This window comes from Mercenaria mercenaria, chromosome 2, assembly GCF_021730395.1.
Source record: "Mercenaria mercenaria strain notata chromosome 2, MADL_Memer_1, whole genome shotgun sequence".
Taxonomy (NCBI): domain Eukaryota; kingdom Metazoa; phylum Mollusca; class Bivalvia; order Venerida; family Veneridae; genus Mercenaria; species Mercenaria mercenaria.
The window spans coordinates 29,154,401-29,171,303 of record NC_069362.1 but is presented as its reverse complement, the minus strand read 5'-3'; the positions used below and the strand labels follow the sequence as shown (position 1 = coordinate 29,171,303).

General features: G+C 35.8%; 1 protein-coding gene across 1 annotated transcript in view; it reads right to left on the bottom strand.

Annotated features, from left to right (window-relative positions):
- Positions 1-10,502: 10,502 nt before the first annotated feature.
- LOC123563605 (ankyrin repeat domain-containing protein 50-like) overlaps positions 10,503-16,903 on the bottom strand; it is a 48,954-nt gene continuing 42,553 nt past the window's right edge. The window contains exon 12 of the mRNA XM_053533643.1: positions 10,503-16,700. Coding sequence (XP_053389618.1) covers positions 16,080-16,700 — 621 coding nt within the window. The 3' untranslated portion in view covers positions 10,503-16,079. The remainder of the gene's footprint in view (positions 16,701-16,903) is intronic.

The following is a 16,903-nucleotide window of genomic DNA, read 5'->3' as shown; positions in this document are numbered from 1 at the left end:
CTTCCCCTACCAGCCTTGACGCCATTTGCAAAATTACGGGGAGGTCACTCTGTTTTTTGCATTAAGAGTTACTTCCCCTACCTGTCTTGACGCCATTTGCAAAATTAACGGGAGGTCACTCTGACTCAGTTTTTTGCATTAAGAGTTACTTCCCCTACCTGCCTTGACGCCATTTGCAAATTTAAGCGGAGGTTACTCTAACCAACCTTGGTTTCTTCTATTAAGAGTTACTTCCCCTACCTGTCTTGACGCCATTTGCAAAATAAGGGAGGTCACTCTAACTGACTCAGTTTTTTTTCCATTAAGAGTTACTTCCCCTACCAGCCTTGACGCCATTTGCAAATTACGGGGGGTTTCACTCTGTTTTTGCATTAAGAGTTACTTCCCCTACCTGTCTTGACGCCATTTGCAAAATTAAGGGAGGTCACTCTGACTCAGTTTTTTGCATTAAGAGTTGACTTCCCCTTACCTGCCTTGACGCCATTTGCAAATTAAGCGGAGGTACTCTAACCAATCTTGGTTTCTTCTATTAAGAGTTACTTCCCCTACCTGTCTTGACGCCATTTGCAAAATCAAAGGGAGGTCACTCTAACTGACTGTTTCTTCAATTAAGAGTTACTTCCCCTTCCAGCATTGACGCCATTTGCAAATTTAAGGGGAGGTTAATCTAACCAAACTTGGTTCTTCTATTAAGAGTTACTTCCCCTACCTGCCTTGACGCCATTTGCAAAATTAAGGGGAGGTCACTCTAACTGACTCAGTTTTTTCCATTAAGAGTTACTTCCCCTTCCAGTCTTGACGCCATTTGCAAAATTAAAGGGAGGTCACTAACTGACTCAGTTTTTTCCTTTAAGAGTTACTTCCCCTACCTTTCTTGACGCCATTTGCAAAATCAAGGGGAGGTCACTGTAAATGACTCAGATTTTGCATTAAGAGTTACTTCCCCTACCTGCCTGGACGCCATTTGCAAATTTAAGGGGTGTTACTCTAACCATCCTAGTTTTTTCTATTAAGAGTTACTTCCCCTATCTGTCTTGACGCCATTTGCAAAATCCAACCTTGTTTTTTCCATTAAGAGTTACTTCCCCTTCCAGCCTTGACACCATTTGCAAAATTTAAGGGAGGTCACTCTAACTGACTCAGTTTTTTCCTTTAAGAGTTACTTCCCCTACCTGTCTTGACGCCATTTGCAAAATCAAGGGGAGGTCACTGTAACTGACTCAGTTTTTGCATTAAAAGTTACTTCCCCTACCTGCCTGGACGCCATTTGCAAATTTAAGGGGTGTTACTCTAACCACCCTAGTTTTTTCTATTACGAGTTACTTCCCCTATCTACCTTGACGCCATTTGCAAAATCAAGGGGAGGTCACTCTGTCTGTTTTCCATGAAGAGTTACTTCCCCTATCTGCCTTGACGCCATTTGCAAAATCAAGGGGAGGTCACTCTAACTGACTGTTTTTCCAGTAAGAGTTACTTCCCCTATCTGCCTTGACGCCATTTGCAAAATCAAGGGGAGGTCACTCTAACTGACTGTTTTTCCAGTAAGAGTTACTTCCCCTACCTGCCTTGACGCCATTTGCAAAATTAAGGGGAGGTCACTCTAACTTACTCAGTTTTTTTTTCCATTAAGAGTTACTTCCCCTACCAGCCTTGACGCCATTTGCAAAATTAAGGGGAGGTCACTCTGACTTTGTTTTTTCCTTTAAGAGTTACTTCCCCTACCTGTCTTGACGCCATTTGCAAAATCCAGGGGAGGTCACTCTGACTCAGTTTTTTGCATTAAGAGTTACTTCCCCTACCTGCCTTGACGCCATTTGCAAATTTAAGGGAGGTTACTCTAACTGACTGTTTCTTCCATTAAGAGTTACTTCCCCTACCTGCCTTGACGCCATTTGCAAAATTAAGGGGAGGTCACTCTAACTGACTCAGTTTTTTTTTCCATTAAGAGTTACTTCCCCTACCAGCCTTGACGCCATTTGCAAAATTACGGGGAGGTCACTCTGTTTTTTGCATTAAGAGTTACTTCCCCTACCTGTCTTGACGCCATTTGCAAAATTAAGGGGAGGTCACTGTAAATGACTCAGTCTTTTGCATTAAGAGTTACTTCCCCTACCTGCCTTGACGCCATTTGCAAATTTAAGTGGAGGTTACTCTAACCAACCTTGTTTTTTCTATTCACAGTTACTTCCCCTATCTGCCTTGACGCCGTTTGCAAAATTAAGGGGAGGTCACTCTGACTGTTTTTCCATTAAGAGTTACTTCCCCTACCTGCCTTAACGCCATTTGCAAAATCCAGGGGAGGTCACTCTGACTCAGTTTTTTGCATTAAGAGTTACTTCCCCTACCTGCCTTGACGCCATTTGCAAATTTAAGGGAGGTTACTCTAACTGACTGTTTCTTCCATTAAGAGTTACTTCCACTACCAGCCTAGGCGCCATTTGCAAAATCAAGGGGAGGTCACTCTAACTGACTGTTTTTCCATTAAGAGTTACTTCCCCTACCTGTCTTGACGCCATTTGCAAAATTAAGGGGAGGTTACTCTGACTCAGTTTTTTCCTTTAAGAGTTACCTCCCCTACCCGTCTTGACGCCATTTGCAAAATTAAGGGGAGGTCACTCTAACTTACTCAGTTTTTTCCTTTAAGAGTTACTTCCCCTACCCGTCTTGACGCCATTTGCAAAATTAAGGGGAGGTCACTCTAATTTACTCAGTTTTTTCCTTTAAGAGTTACTTCCCCTACCCGTCTTGACGCCATTTGCAAAATTAAGGGGAAGTCACTCTAATTGACTCAGTTTTCTTCCATTAAGAGTTACTTCCCCTACCTGTCTTGACACCATTTGCAAAATTAAGGGGAGGTCACTAACTCAGTTTTTTTAACATGAAGAGTTACTCCCCTCACCCGCCTTGACGCCATTTGCAAAAGTAAGGGGAGGTCACTCTAACTAAGTTTTTTTGCATTAAGAGTTACTTCCCCCACCTGCCTAGACGCCATTTGCAAAATGAAGGGGAGGTCACTCTAACCCACCTTGGTTTTTTGCATTAAGAGGTACTTCCCCTACCCGCCTTGACGCCATTTGCAAAATCAAAGGGAGACCTCGGCTTGTTCTCCATTAAGAGTTACTTCCCCTACCCGCCTTGACGCAATTTGCAAAATTAATGGGAGGTCATTCTAACCGACCTTTTCTTTTTTAAATTTAGTGTTACTTCCTTTACCCACCTCGACGCCATTTGCAAAATCAAAGGGAGATCATTCTAATCGACCTTAGCTTTTACTCCATTAAGAGTTACTTCCCCTACCCACCTTGATGCTACATACCAAATATCAAAGCCCTATGCCATGTGGTTTTGTACAAGATGATTTTCAAAGTTTTCCCTATATAAGTCTATATAAACCAGGTGACCCTCGGGGCGGGGCCATATTTGACCCTAGGGAAAAAATTTGAATAATTTTGGTAGACGACCACTAGATGATGCTACACACCAGATATCAAAGCCCTAGGCCCTGTGGTTTTGGACAAGAAGATGTTTAAAGTTTTTCCTTTCGGTTGATAATGGCAACCAGAGTTTTGCATGGAATTCGAATTCTTTAAACAATTTTGAAAGGGGGCTACCCAAGGATCATTCGTGTGAAGTTTGGATGAAATTGGCCTAATGGTTTATGAGGAGATATCGATTAAAGTAAAAGTTTACGGACGATGGACGCCGGTCAAAAAGAGATCACAAAAGCTCACCTTGTCACTCCGTGACAGGTGAGCTAAAAACTTGGACTGTGAAATTTTTAAACCCAACAGAATCTCATTAAGCCTATAGCCTAAGAAATTGTGTCTCTTTTCGTGTGAATGTTTCGAAATGAGTGCCTAAATTCTGCTTAATGTAAATAGTTTATGTTCCATTCCAAAGTTTACAGAGATCAGAATTAACGTAATCCTGGGATAGTAGACAATGACTCTTGTGATTCTTTTTAATGTCATTATTGTCAAATTACGTTCTTTTTGGAAGGAATAATGGGTCCAACTTTCAGGCTCAAATTACTACTATGATAGACATCTGGTATGAAAAGGGAGCATAATTCAAGAAATATTGGTGCAAGACTTATGGCCCTTGTGTCATATGATGTTAGTGATGATGTGGTTCAACTATTTTAAGATTAAATCAAATCTGTTTGGTAAAAGCAGAGATAGAGTGAAAATGCATCAAAACTTTAACCTGAAATCTTAAGTAAAAAGGGGTTATTCATATTGATGCAAGAGTTATTGCCCTTGTGTCATATGATGTGGGTGATGATGTTGTACAACTATTTTAAGCTTGAATCAAATCTGTTTGGTAATAATAGAGTGAAAGAGCATCAAAATTTTAACCTGTAATTTTAAGTAAAAAGGGGAATAACTCATTAACTATAGGTATCAGAGTTATTGCCCTTATGTTAAATGATGTAGGTGATGATGCTGAACAATTAGTTTATGTCTGAATCAAATTCCGTTTTGCAGTAATTGGGATACAGTGAAAATGCATAAAAATTTACAAAAATTTCTAACAAGAGGGCCAAGATGGCCCTAGGTTGCTCACCTGAGAAAAACACCATAACAGAGTAAACATGTTTGACTTAGTGATTTCATGGATCTAGTGACCTAGTTTTTGACCCCGGATGACCCATATTCAAACTCAACCTAGATTTCATCACAGCAATTATTCTGACCTGATTTTATGAAAATCAATTAAAAACACAGTCTCTGTTGCATACACAAGATTTTTTCTATAATTTGACCTAGTAAACTAGTTTTTGATCCCAGATAACCCATTTTCGAACTTGGCCTAGATTTTATCAAGGTAAACATTCTGACAAAATTTCATGAAGGTCAGCTGAAAAATACAACCTCTATCACATACACAAGGTTTTTCTTTGATTTGACCTAGCGATCTTGCTTAGAGCCATACTTTGGGTCCCGTGCGATTGGAAAAAAGATTGAAGGCGACATAAACCGATGTGTTCAGTAATGTCTGAAGTTCATTTTAAGCCATGCTGCCAGTCCGAATTCAACGACTATACCAAGCTATGACGTCATCGAAATGGCGGTCATTTCTTAAAAATAAATCTATCATCATCTTCAAATGATTGATCAGAGCTGTTTGATTTTGATGCTAAAAGTGATTTTTTTGTAGTTTACATCGTACACACACATTATTATCTCGCATTTTGTTATTTTGAATAAAAAAATGTGATTTATACAATGTTAAAGATATATTATGCCAAAATTTCATATCTTAATATATGAAAAATTAACACATACTATCTATGTGATAGTAAGATAAACATGTTTGTGAGGAATGTTAAAATAAATCTGAAAAGATCCTTTGGAAGCACAGTAGAAACCAAGCAAGGTAATAGCATAATTTTATTCTGTTTGACTGAGTCTGTTCCTAAGAGGTTACAGAAAGTGCAACACCCCTTATGCTCCCTAGCATCGGCCTAAGCAGAACTGTATTACATTGGTATTGAATGAACTCCATGAACCAAAAAGACCAGAAAATATAACAACCTTGAATCCAAGCACTGGGAAACTTTTTACAGCCACCACACACACAGTTTGGATATGTTATGCCACAAAAAATATGGAAGTTTGTTTAGAACAAATGGTTGTTACTATACAGACATGTAATTGTGACTGCAGCAAACACATTTATTTAATATATTTAGCTAAGTTAAAAAATGTCTGATGAGGATTTTCTAGACTTAAATCAATTTGCAATGATGAAATATTTACGTGAACATAGTACATCTTTAAAGGAGCATGGAATAAAACAAATTCTTTAATGAAGTCATTTCTTTGCTGTATCGTAATAAAATGTAAATCAAATACTAGTACTGGTATTGATGATAAACCCGGGCAGATGATAAAGTCGACCACCTTGGAAATATTCGATTGCAATCGGTTATTTATAAAGTTGAACACACCATCTAATAGTTTCCACTTATAACACCAACTAGTGTAAACAAAAACAATATTGGTAAATATTCTGTATAAAAAAATGACTTACATAAATTTGTATAAAAATATTTATCCAAAATTACTGGGGAAGAGGGTGTTTTTTGCGCATGCTCACTGTCGAAACATGAAGGCCTGACATTTGGTAACTTTTCATTACTTGATCAGGAATAACTGTTGCAGCTTTTTGGGGAAAGTTTCAATATAATAATACCAAGAAAATTTTGTAAATGACAAAGTGTTCGAATTTATCATCAGTCAACGTTCATACAGTCCCCTTTTAACATACCCCTTTCAGGGCCTCACTTCGTGTGAGTTTGTTTACTAAATGTAAATTTGAATTATGTAAAGTTTTCAGCAAAAGTTACAGGTAAAAAACCTCATTTTCTGTTCGGGTTTATCATCAGTACCAGTATAGAATCCTGTTTAATAATAATAAACTTACATAACTAAACACAATGTTATTATATTAACAAACAAGAGCTGTCACTAATGGTGACAAATGCCCCCGCAGCGCCTTGACCTTTGACCTGGTGACCTTGACCTATGACCTGGTGACCTCAAAGTCAGTAGGGGTCGTGTACTCAATAAGTACTATCAGCATGTGAAGTTTGAAGGTCCTGGGTGCAGTGGTTCGCGAGTAAAGTGCCTTCATGCAAATAGTTAACGTTGTGACAAACGAACTATCTAACGAACGAACGGACGGACAGTTGAAAACTAATATGCCTCCTTTCGGGGGCATAAAAACAACTTCAAACCAAACATACAATCACCTCACTTGGGCTTGAACTCACTACCCTTCAAAAATTTTAATTGATATACTGTAATTGCGTGTGCTATTTCACGAATCTTTCTGCGTGAGTGAACGCTTTTCTTTCGAATGAAGTCGTTTTTCTATTTAATTCAAATGGACACCACTATAATTGAATAAAACCCAATAGTATGTATAACTACATATAATTTCATTTTTACATTGAGTGATTACTTTCTACCTTACTTGCTGTTGATGTGAAATTCATAATTATATCGGTACTATTCACCCTTTTAAATCGCTGTGCCGCGAAACCTTTAAACCATGAAATATCACATACCATTTCGTAAAATAGACTTAGCATCTAGTGAAAACAGAGACATTTACAATCATTTCAAAAATGTTCTATTCTCTGAAAAACATCAGTAACTTTGCTTTTAGTATTTTACTGAAAATAATTTAACTTCTCTGTAATTATCTTTTTAACTAATTTTGTTTTGTACCTGTAAAAATGTATCAAAATGTCTAATCACACCGACATAAGCCCTAAGAGCACATCTTTGTAGGATATGGAAAGTATGTATAGTATGTTTAACGCACGTTGATTAGTGATAGCACTTATGCAACGTCTTTTCTGGTATTTGCATTTAATACGATGATCGTGATATGACATGATAGACTGACTTTGCATCTTGGTAAAGAGATTGTGACAGAGTCGCGGCAAGCAAGAACATAATGGTTCGCAATAAAATCTGGTACGAATTGATTGTCATTGCAAAAGCGGTAGAGTGAAATGTGACTGAAAAGAAAGAAACTACCCTAATACTTACTTGAAGTTATGTTGATTTTTCAGGGAAATAATCTGTTTGTTTTCTGTCAAGAAAGGCAATCGCATTTAATATTAGTTTTTCAAAGAGACCAATGCTCTGTCGGTAAAAATACAACTGAAATACGTCTAAATTCAGCAATAATCACAAAATATGCTAATGCCAATAGCATCGATATTGTAAAAACTATGTTACTAACTACATAACTTGACAACACAAACTTCAGAAATAGAGTTATTGTCTATGAAAAGAATACAATGCAACTTAGATTTTGGACGGAAAGGTTATTGTACAAGAGCTTAGAATTCCTCTACAGCTATATAATTTAGGGGAAAATATTACTCAGTCCTAGTATTAACAGGATCAGTAACAGTTAGGGCTGATAACAAAGATCTTCTTTGGAATTCCTACCTATTTTATTGCGCGTTTCAACATTGGGTGATTCTGGGACCTTCCACGGAAAGCAAAAGTGACAATTCCAACATGTCGTAGACAACTGCCTTCTCAACTCATCACAGAATCTTATGTGTTCGATACTTGCATGTATGCAAACATCCACAAGCCTGCCGCTGTTAATTCGTGGTCACAGCTAATAGCATTCACAACTTGCAATCGGAGTATCATGCATTCAACATTAAGAAGTACTCGACTAAAAACTTCTTAAAACACACCAAATTCAGATAATAACCAGACAATAATAAGATATAGCATTCGTTCTCTACTTAGGGTGAAGATATTGAAAAAAAAAAGAAGAAAACTTTGTAAATGGTCGCCATACGTTCCTAGCCGTTGAAAATGTGATTTCAAGAAAGATACGTGTGATAGCAAAAGTGCTGTCAAAGAATTATTAATTATGAAAACTCTCCAAAAATGTTATAAGATATTGTTTGCAAGCCCTTGACCATTGATGAAATTACCTTGGAATTTTCAAAAGTTTGCTTCTCGCAAATTGCATGCCACAGACTTGCCTAAAATAGCCGAAATATTCTAATATGACAGTAACAATGCAAATTTTGGACTAAGGAAAGTGTATTGTTCAAAGACTCCATTATTGTTCATTTATTTATCTATTTGGGTTTTACGGCACACTGATACAGTATAGTTTATATGGCTCCAAACAGGACTACAAATTTTGGTTTCACGTCTCATTTACGTCGAAATAAAAACATGAGGTATGGAATCAAAATCCTTAATATCATTGTAGAATAATGTTTACCACTATAATGTGCAGCAGAGAAAGAGCTATGTTCAACTACAGGCTACATAAATATTGAAATTGACATGTATACATCACTTTTAGGTAGTTAAAAGCACATATAAAAACATCACCACTGTTGGAATATGATGATATTCATATATTTTAATGGTAAATCCTACACGAAACAAATATATTCAAAAAGAAATAAATTTGTTGAAATAAAGCAAGTGGGGTAAGATATATTTTCATTATTTCACATCATTTAATTGTTTGTATACTTCAATACTGTTATTATACTGACAGTATATATTCCAGGGTAGAAAATTAAAGAAAATAATATAAAATTTTGCTGTGTAACTTAAGTAAATTTTAAGATAAGCAATGTTATATTTTCAAATTTGGCCGCCATTTTGATGATGTCATAGATCGGTCCTGTCGCGGAACTCAGACTGGCGACTTGTCTTTTTGTGACCTTCAGACATTGTCTAACAGTTTGCTATATGTTGCCATTTGTCTTTTTTTTCTGGACGCACAGGATTCCTGTTCTGAATACACTATAGTTCTTGACCCCAGATGACCCATTTTCGAACTTGACCTAGATTTTATCAAGGTAATCATTCTGACAAAATTCCATGAAGATCTGTTGAAAAATACATCCTCTATCGCATACAAAAGGTATTTCTTTGATTTGACCTAGTATTTTACCCCAGATGACCCAGTTTCATACTTGGCTTAGATTTCATCAAGGTAATCATTCTGACAAAAAATTCATGAAGATCAAATGAAAAATACAGCCTCTATCGCATACACAAAGTTTTTCTTTGATTTGACCTAGTGACCTAGTTTTTGACCCCAGATGACTCACTTTCGAATTTGGCTAAGATTTTATCAAGGTGTTCATTCTGACAAAATATTATGAAGGTCAGTTAAAAATACAACCTCTATGCATACACAAGCTATATGTTGACAGACAGACGCCAGACATTGAGCGATCACAAAAACTCACCTGAGCAATGCTCAGGTGAGCTAAAAAGGGGGCGTAATTCATGTAAATTCAGAGTTATGAACCTTGTGTCATGTGATGTAGGTGAAGATGTCAAACAACTATTTTAAGATTGATTCAAATCCATTTGGTAATAACTGAAATAGAATGAAAGTGCACCAAAACTTTAACCTGAAATTCTAAGTAAAAAGGGAAGATAATTAATAAAATATTACTGTGGGAGTTATGACCCTTCTGTCATATGATGGGGTGACGACGAGGAATAACTATTTTAAGTCTGAAGCCGGGTCCAGTAGGATAGCTCTCCATCCGTATAGTCGTGCTAAAAATCTACTTTTCAAACACTGGACTAGCTAATCAAAGAATACCTACTAACAGGACTCTTGACAAACAAACTATAATTGAAGGGTAAAGCTAGTTTTCATGATGAAGATGTTCCTTGACAATGCTTTTTTTGTGTGTTTTTTCTTTAAAGAAGTACTTAATAAAAGGTTAACAATGGCATTTAGTCAAGATTCAGTACCTCTTGCAGTCTTACAACTGATACCAAATAAACACAGGTAAAATCAGTGTAATACAAAGAAGACCAAGCACCATTTTGACGTTTTTGGTGGGGGGGAATAGTAATAATACAACTGGTCCAGTTTTTACACTTTTCACAGTAAAGGGCTGAGGACAGTTCCAATTCTTTGTCTAAATACAAACTTGACATTACTGATCATTAGAGAACAAATAAATATTTCAACATAAAGACTTTGTTTTATTTTGTATCACTAATTTATATAACATTCCTATTAAATAGGATTGCATAGTTTCAATTCTTGTAAGGTTGCTAAAATGAACTAATAAACAAAAAGATTAACTGCAAAGTTGAACACATGGTAATTGCACAACACGTGAATTCTGAGATAATAAAACATGAACACACATTTCTGTGTGAAAAAGAAATCGGCTTATTCAATGTAACTTAAAGTGATGTGAGACTGTGATTTCTATGAAAAACTAGAGCTGCTTTTGAGAAAAGCACATGTCTTCCACAACTGTCTAATCATCTAGATTGGCATTTCTTCTCCATTATGTATTACCAAGACCTGTATCACTGGCATCAGATTTTTCTGTAATTCAAGGGCCATAATTCCGAAGTGCCTAGGCCGATTTGCATAGTTATCAAACTTGGCCGAGGACTTATTAGCAAACACATTTTGTTCAAATTGGGTGAAGATCAGATGAAAACTGTTCTACTTAAAGAGCGGACAAGATTTGTGACAGACATCCACCAAGACCTGTATCACTGGCATCAGTATTTTTTGGTAATTTAATGGCCACAATTCGAAGTGACTGGGCCAATTTGGCTAGATATTGAACCTGGCCGAAGACTTATTGGCAAACACATTTTGTTCAAGTTTGGTGAAATTCGGGTGAGAAATCTTCGACTTAGAGCAATGACAAGATTTCTGACAGAAAGACAGATACACACAGAAAGGAGTAAATCAATACGTCTCCAACACCACTGTGTGGTAGGAGACACAACTGATTATTTTCAAAATAGTAGGAATTCTCACAAGTCAGGTTACAATTTTTCCTTACTTCTGCATGCCTTGTTCACCCTTACTTTTACAAAAACCAAGGCATCACCGATAATTATAATCAGGTTTTCTATGAAGGTTACTTATTACATGTACGCTCTTTTTTATCTAATATGGCTGATGTGTAATGAAATAATATGATATGTTACATAAACAAGACAGTCATGAAGGCCCTGTATCACTCATCTAACCTAGTTCGTACCCAAGGTAAAAAAGACTAAAATCTAACGTAGATTTCATACAAAAGCATTCTGATCAAAATCAAGCAGAAAATGTGGCATCTAGTGTGCTAACAAGGTTTCTCTATGGTTTTACCTAGTGACCCAGCTTTAGATAACAAAGTTTCAACCTTGACCGAGATTTCATAGAGACAAACATTCTGACAAAATACAAAGACCAGGTAGAAAATGCAGCTACTGGAGTGTTAACATATTTTTTAATGCTTATTTTACGTACTGACCTAGTTTTTATCCTGCATGATTCAGTTTTGAACTCATTATAAGTTTCACTAAAACTGGCCCAAAATTACGACCTCCAGAATATTAGCAGTAAAACTATTGATGACATACAACACACTAGGATGGACACAGGGCAATCATGATAGCTTACCTTGCGAAGTTTGTGCTCCAGTGACATAAAAATATGATTTGAAGAATGCCATTTCAGAAGTTCAAACTTGACATGGTTAAATTACTTGACAATATCAAACAAAACTAAACATATACAGTACAACTGCACTAAACATATTATAGGATAATACTAAAGTAAACATATAATCTGACAAAATTAAAAAAAATATGCAGTAGATTTTTACCGATGGAGAAATGTCTTTGGAAAGAGAATGTACAAGGTGCATGATAACAAAATTCTGAGATCAAATGAGTATAAAGAACATGCTGTCAGCCTCTGCAGAATTAAACAGAATAATTGTTTTAACAGGTCTTTTTTTTAAAATTGCGTAATATTTCATATGATTACTGAGACTGTGCACAACAATTACAACATGATCTATCACTAGAAGTAATTCATACCCACACTGAGTCTTGTTTGAAAAGGTTGCACTGGTAATTTATAACATTTACCATATTCTTTAAAGCTACATCTATCAATTCCAACCCCAATAATTGCCAGAACAACAAAATAAAAGCATGTGCTTATTCCCCATGTTGCATCTAACCACATTACAAATTTCATGACAAAATATCTTGCACTTTGTAAGGTAGCATAAGATGCCACTTAGTGTGACAGACTGACAAGACAGACAACAGGGCACAAACAATAAGTTCACTCAGGTGAAACACTGGTAGGTGACTAATTAATATTTTTATTTCATACATAGTTTAACTCTTAAACTATACCTCTTCACTTCATCCCTTTACCACCTATCATTTTATCAAAACATTAAATTGCCTGATTGTGAATCAAAATAATTGTCTTAAAGATTGTGTATAATTGGGTAAATCAAACTGGTAGGTTTGGTCAATATTCAAGATATGTAGATTGAATTTTGTACTCTTCACTTCCTCTTTTTGCCATCTACATTTTTGTTGAGTTATAACCAATTCTCTTTAGTTAAATCAATGTTTTTGTCTTAACTGGTTCTGGAAGCAAGGGCAGACAGAGCAGACAGGTAGGACAAAGTGATTCCATTATATTTGCTCAAAAGTTGTTTGCTAAAAATATATACAGAACAAAGTCAACACATTTTTTATAAATAGAACAAAAACAGACCAGATAAAAGTTGAAGAAACAGACATTTGATCTTAAGACAGGCAGGAGGTGTTACAATGTTACAATTTTTATCAAAATAATACTTTTTTAAACAATCTACACTTTGTCAAGAAAACAATCTTTTTAATTTGTGGACATACAATCTATTGGAATAATTAATCCAGCAAGAAGATAAAACAACAAGAGGGCCATGACGGCTCTAAATCATTCACCCAAGTTTCAGAGCAGACTTGGACAATTTTGGCAAAAGTTCATATATGGAAAACATCTTTAAACTATTCTGAAACTGGGCCTGTGGTTTCTGACAAGATTTTTCATGAAACTATGTACATAATTATATGTTTGTTTTGTTTGCTTGGGTTTAACATTGCACTGACAAAAAACAGTCATATGGCAACTTTCCAGCTTTGATAGTGGAGGAAGACTCCAGGTGGCCCTCTGTGCATTGTTTCATCACAGGCAGGCACATGGGTAGAACCACTGACTTTCCGTGAACCAGCTGGATGGCTTCCTCCCATGAAGAATCCAATACCCTGAGAGGCTCAAACCCACATCAGTGAGGGGCAAGCGATCTGAAGTCAGCACCTTTAACCACTTGGCCATGTACATATTATAAATATACACAGGAACCTCTTTTACATATAGGAAGAAGAGAAAATGGCCTCTGGTGGAGTATGTTTTTGACAAACTGGAATTTTCTTTTTAAACTTGCTATAGGATTACTGTGAAACACTACAATAAGCATATTCTAAGTTGAAAAAGGGCCATAATTCAATCAAAATGCTTGATAGAGTTGCCTCCTCCTTTTTACAGACTGGGGTCATGATGGTAAACAAGTACGCAAAATTTAAATTAATATGAAAGCGATATCTCAATGGACTTTGAAAATATTTGGGGTGGTACACAAACTTAAACATTTATTCTAAGTCGAAAAGGAGTCATAATTCAGTCCAAATGCTAGGTAGAATTGCCTCCTCCTTTTAACAGACTGGGGTCATGATGGTAAACAAGTATGCAAAATATGAAAGCAATACCTAAATGGACTTTGAAAATATCTGGGGTGGTACGCAAACTTAAACATTTATTCTAAGTGGAAAAGGGGCCGTAAGTCAGTCAAAATATTTGATAGAGTTGCCTCCTCCTTTTAACAGACTGGGGTTATGCTGATAGACAAGTATGCAAAATATAAAAGCAATATCTCAATGGACCTTGAAAATATTTGGGGTGGTACAAAACTTTAACATTTATTCTAAGTCGAAAAGGGGCCATAATTCAGTTAAAATGCTAGACAGAGATGCCTCCTCCATTTTACAGACTGGGGTCATGATGGTAAACAAGTATGCAAAATATGAAAGCAATATCTCAATGGACTTTGAAAATATCTGGGGTGGTATGCAAACTTTAACATTTATTCTAAGTTGGAAAGGGGCCATAATTCAGTCAAAATGCTTGATAGAGTTGCCTCCTCCTTTTTACAGACTGGGGTCATGATGGTAACAAGTATACAAAATATGAAAGCAATATCTCCATGGACTTCGAAAATATTTGGAGTGGTACGCAAACTTTAACATTTGTGTGACGCTCACACTGACGCCGGGGCGAGTAGGATAGCTCCCCTATTCTTCGAATAGTCAAGCTAAAAAAGAGGCGTTATTGGATACCTTTGTGCTCCGGTATCTCTGAAGCATGACTTAATTCAGACTTGGAATGAAAGATCCAAAATCTTGGCATGTATGGCCCCGAATGTTTTTATACATCTATTTTCAATATCATAACAAATGAAATGTCTTAAACTATTAGCATGTGATAAACTGCAACCAACATTTTACTTTTAATGAAACAAAACCAATCGTAAAGCATAGGAATATTTACAATCTCATTAAGATTGTGATAAGAAAAAAAGAGAGAAAAAAATGCCAGAAATGAATTTCAGTCTATCAGGATCAAACATATTTAAACAATCAATTCAAAACAAAATAAATGACACGCAAGTTAACTCTATTTCCCTGTTGTCAACATTCTTTCAGTGGTTTAAATATGACTTTTTACTTCAATCACTTAAAAACGCTATAAATTAGTTTAAACGTTTAAAAATTTGAAGATATTTACTGCTAAATATTGCCAGATTTCAGAAGAATTTACTGGAAGATTCCAGAATTAACTAGATTTCACAATAAGTTACATTTCAGAACAAACTAAATTCCAGAAGTATCTTAATTTCAAAATAAATCGGATATAAGAATAAACTAGATTCCAGAATTGCGTAGATTTCAGAATAAATTACATTTCTGAATGAACCACATCCTAAAATAAACAAGACTCTGGGAACAATCTAGTCTCCTGAAAAAAATCATCAATATAAGCCAGATTTCAGAAGAAAAAAAATAGATTTCAAAATAATATTTCAGAATAAGCTAAAACTTGTTAGATATACATCAAAATTACCAAAATAACCACATTACAGTAACTACAGAAAAAAAGTGTAAACATCTCTGAGTAAATATGTGTCTATATTATCTACAAAATGCCTGAATAATGTCTACAAGTTAAATACAATGTCATTACATGAGCTCCTTCTATTCAAAATTCAAATTTGATTTCCATTTACAACTTTCAAAATTCCATTTCAAAGGAAAAGATATGCTAATAATTTGTATACAAATGCTGCCTCTTGCATCAGCAGTAAACAGACAAACAAAGATATGGAGAGACAAAATTACTGTGGAATCCAGTAATTTCAGGGCATTAAATATGTGGGGTTTTTTTTGGCCAAAAACAGCTATTTCATCAGGTCATAAATTTGTGTATTTCAACTTATAAAAGATAAAATGACGGTAAATTTCAATTGTCAGCTGGGATTTAATTCCATGGCTTGAAAAACCATTAAAGTCATGAAAGTAAGTCCCCCACAAATATTCATAATTTCACAGTAAACCCTATAGATCAAAGATTATACTATTGCAGCAACGCCCAAGTGCTTGTTTACACTGAAAATTCTCTTAGGTGTCTTCTTCTTCTGACCCTTCACCAAAGTCAAGGTCATCTGGAATATATCCTACTGAATGAAAGTCATGAAAGTCTTTTGGATGACTAATTTCTCTTTCTCTGATTTTATCAAACAAGTCCTTAAAACATTCATCCATCAACAGATAACCATGCAACGTTTTTGCTACTGGCAGTTTGTCTAACTTCAACTGTGGACAAGGACCTAACTTTTGCCGTATGACAGCTCTGCAACTTTCTTGTAGACCTCGTGGAGTTGTCATTGAAACCTGAAACAGTTCTAAAATTTCTGCTTTCAGTTCAGGAGAATAATGCGTAGACAGTTCAGGTGTTGTGGAAAACACCTGATACAAAGTTTTCAGAGTTGTCACTGGTTGTTTCCAGTAGCATTTAACCAATAGTTTTATCATTTCCACACTACGGTGAGTCAAAGACAGAAACAAAGGTTCAAGGCCAAAGTGTGGATGTTGATCTTCTTGCTCTAAGCAACATTTGAAAAGACGTTTGACCTTGGCATGAGCTTCAAGGTCACAGTTATACATAAGCAACAGCTTAGTGACAAACGAACAGTTTTCTTTTATAGACATCAGAACTGGAGACAGGCCTTCTATGTTTATCTGAAAATAAAAATACATGGTGTCTTTTAATTGAATTTAGCTATTTTACTAGAAAATACATAGTCTTAGATATAGTGTTAAAGTTTACTTAATCTATGAATGGAAACATGGCAAGGGTAAAAAAATACAAGGACAACTAAAATCATTCCCCTGGTACACTGCAGGTGCATTATTATTTTAATACCACTGATCTTTAGATTACA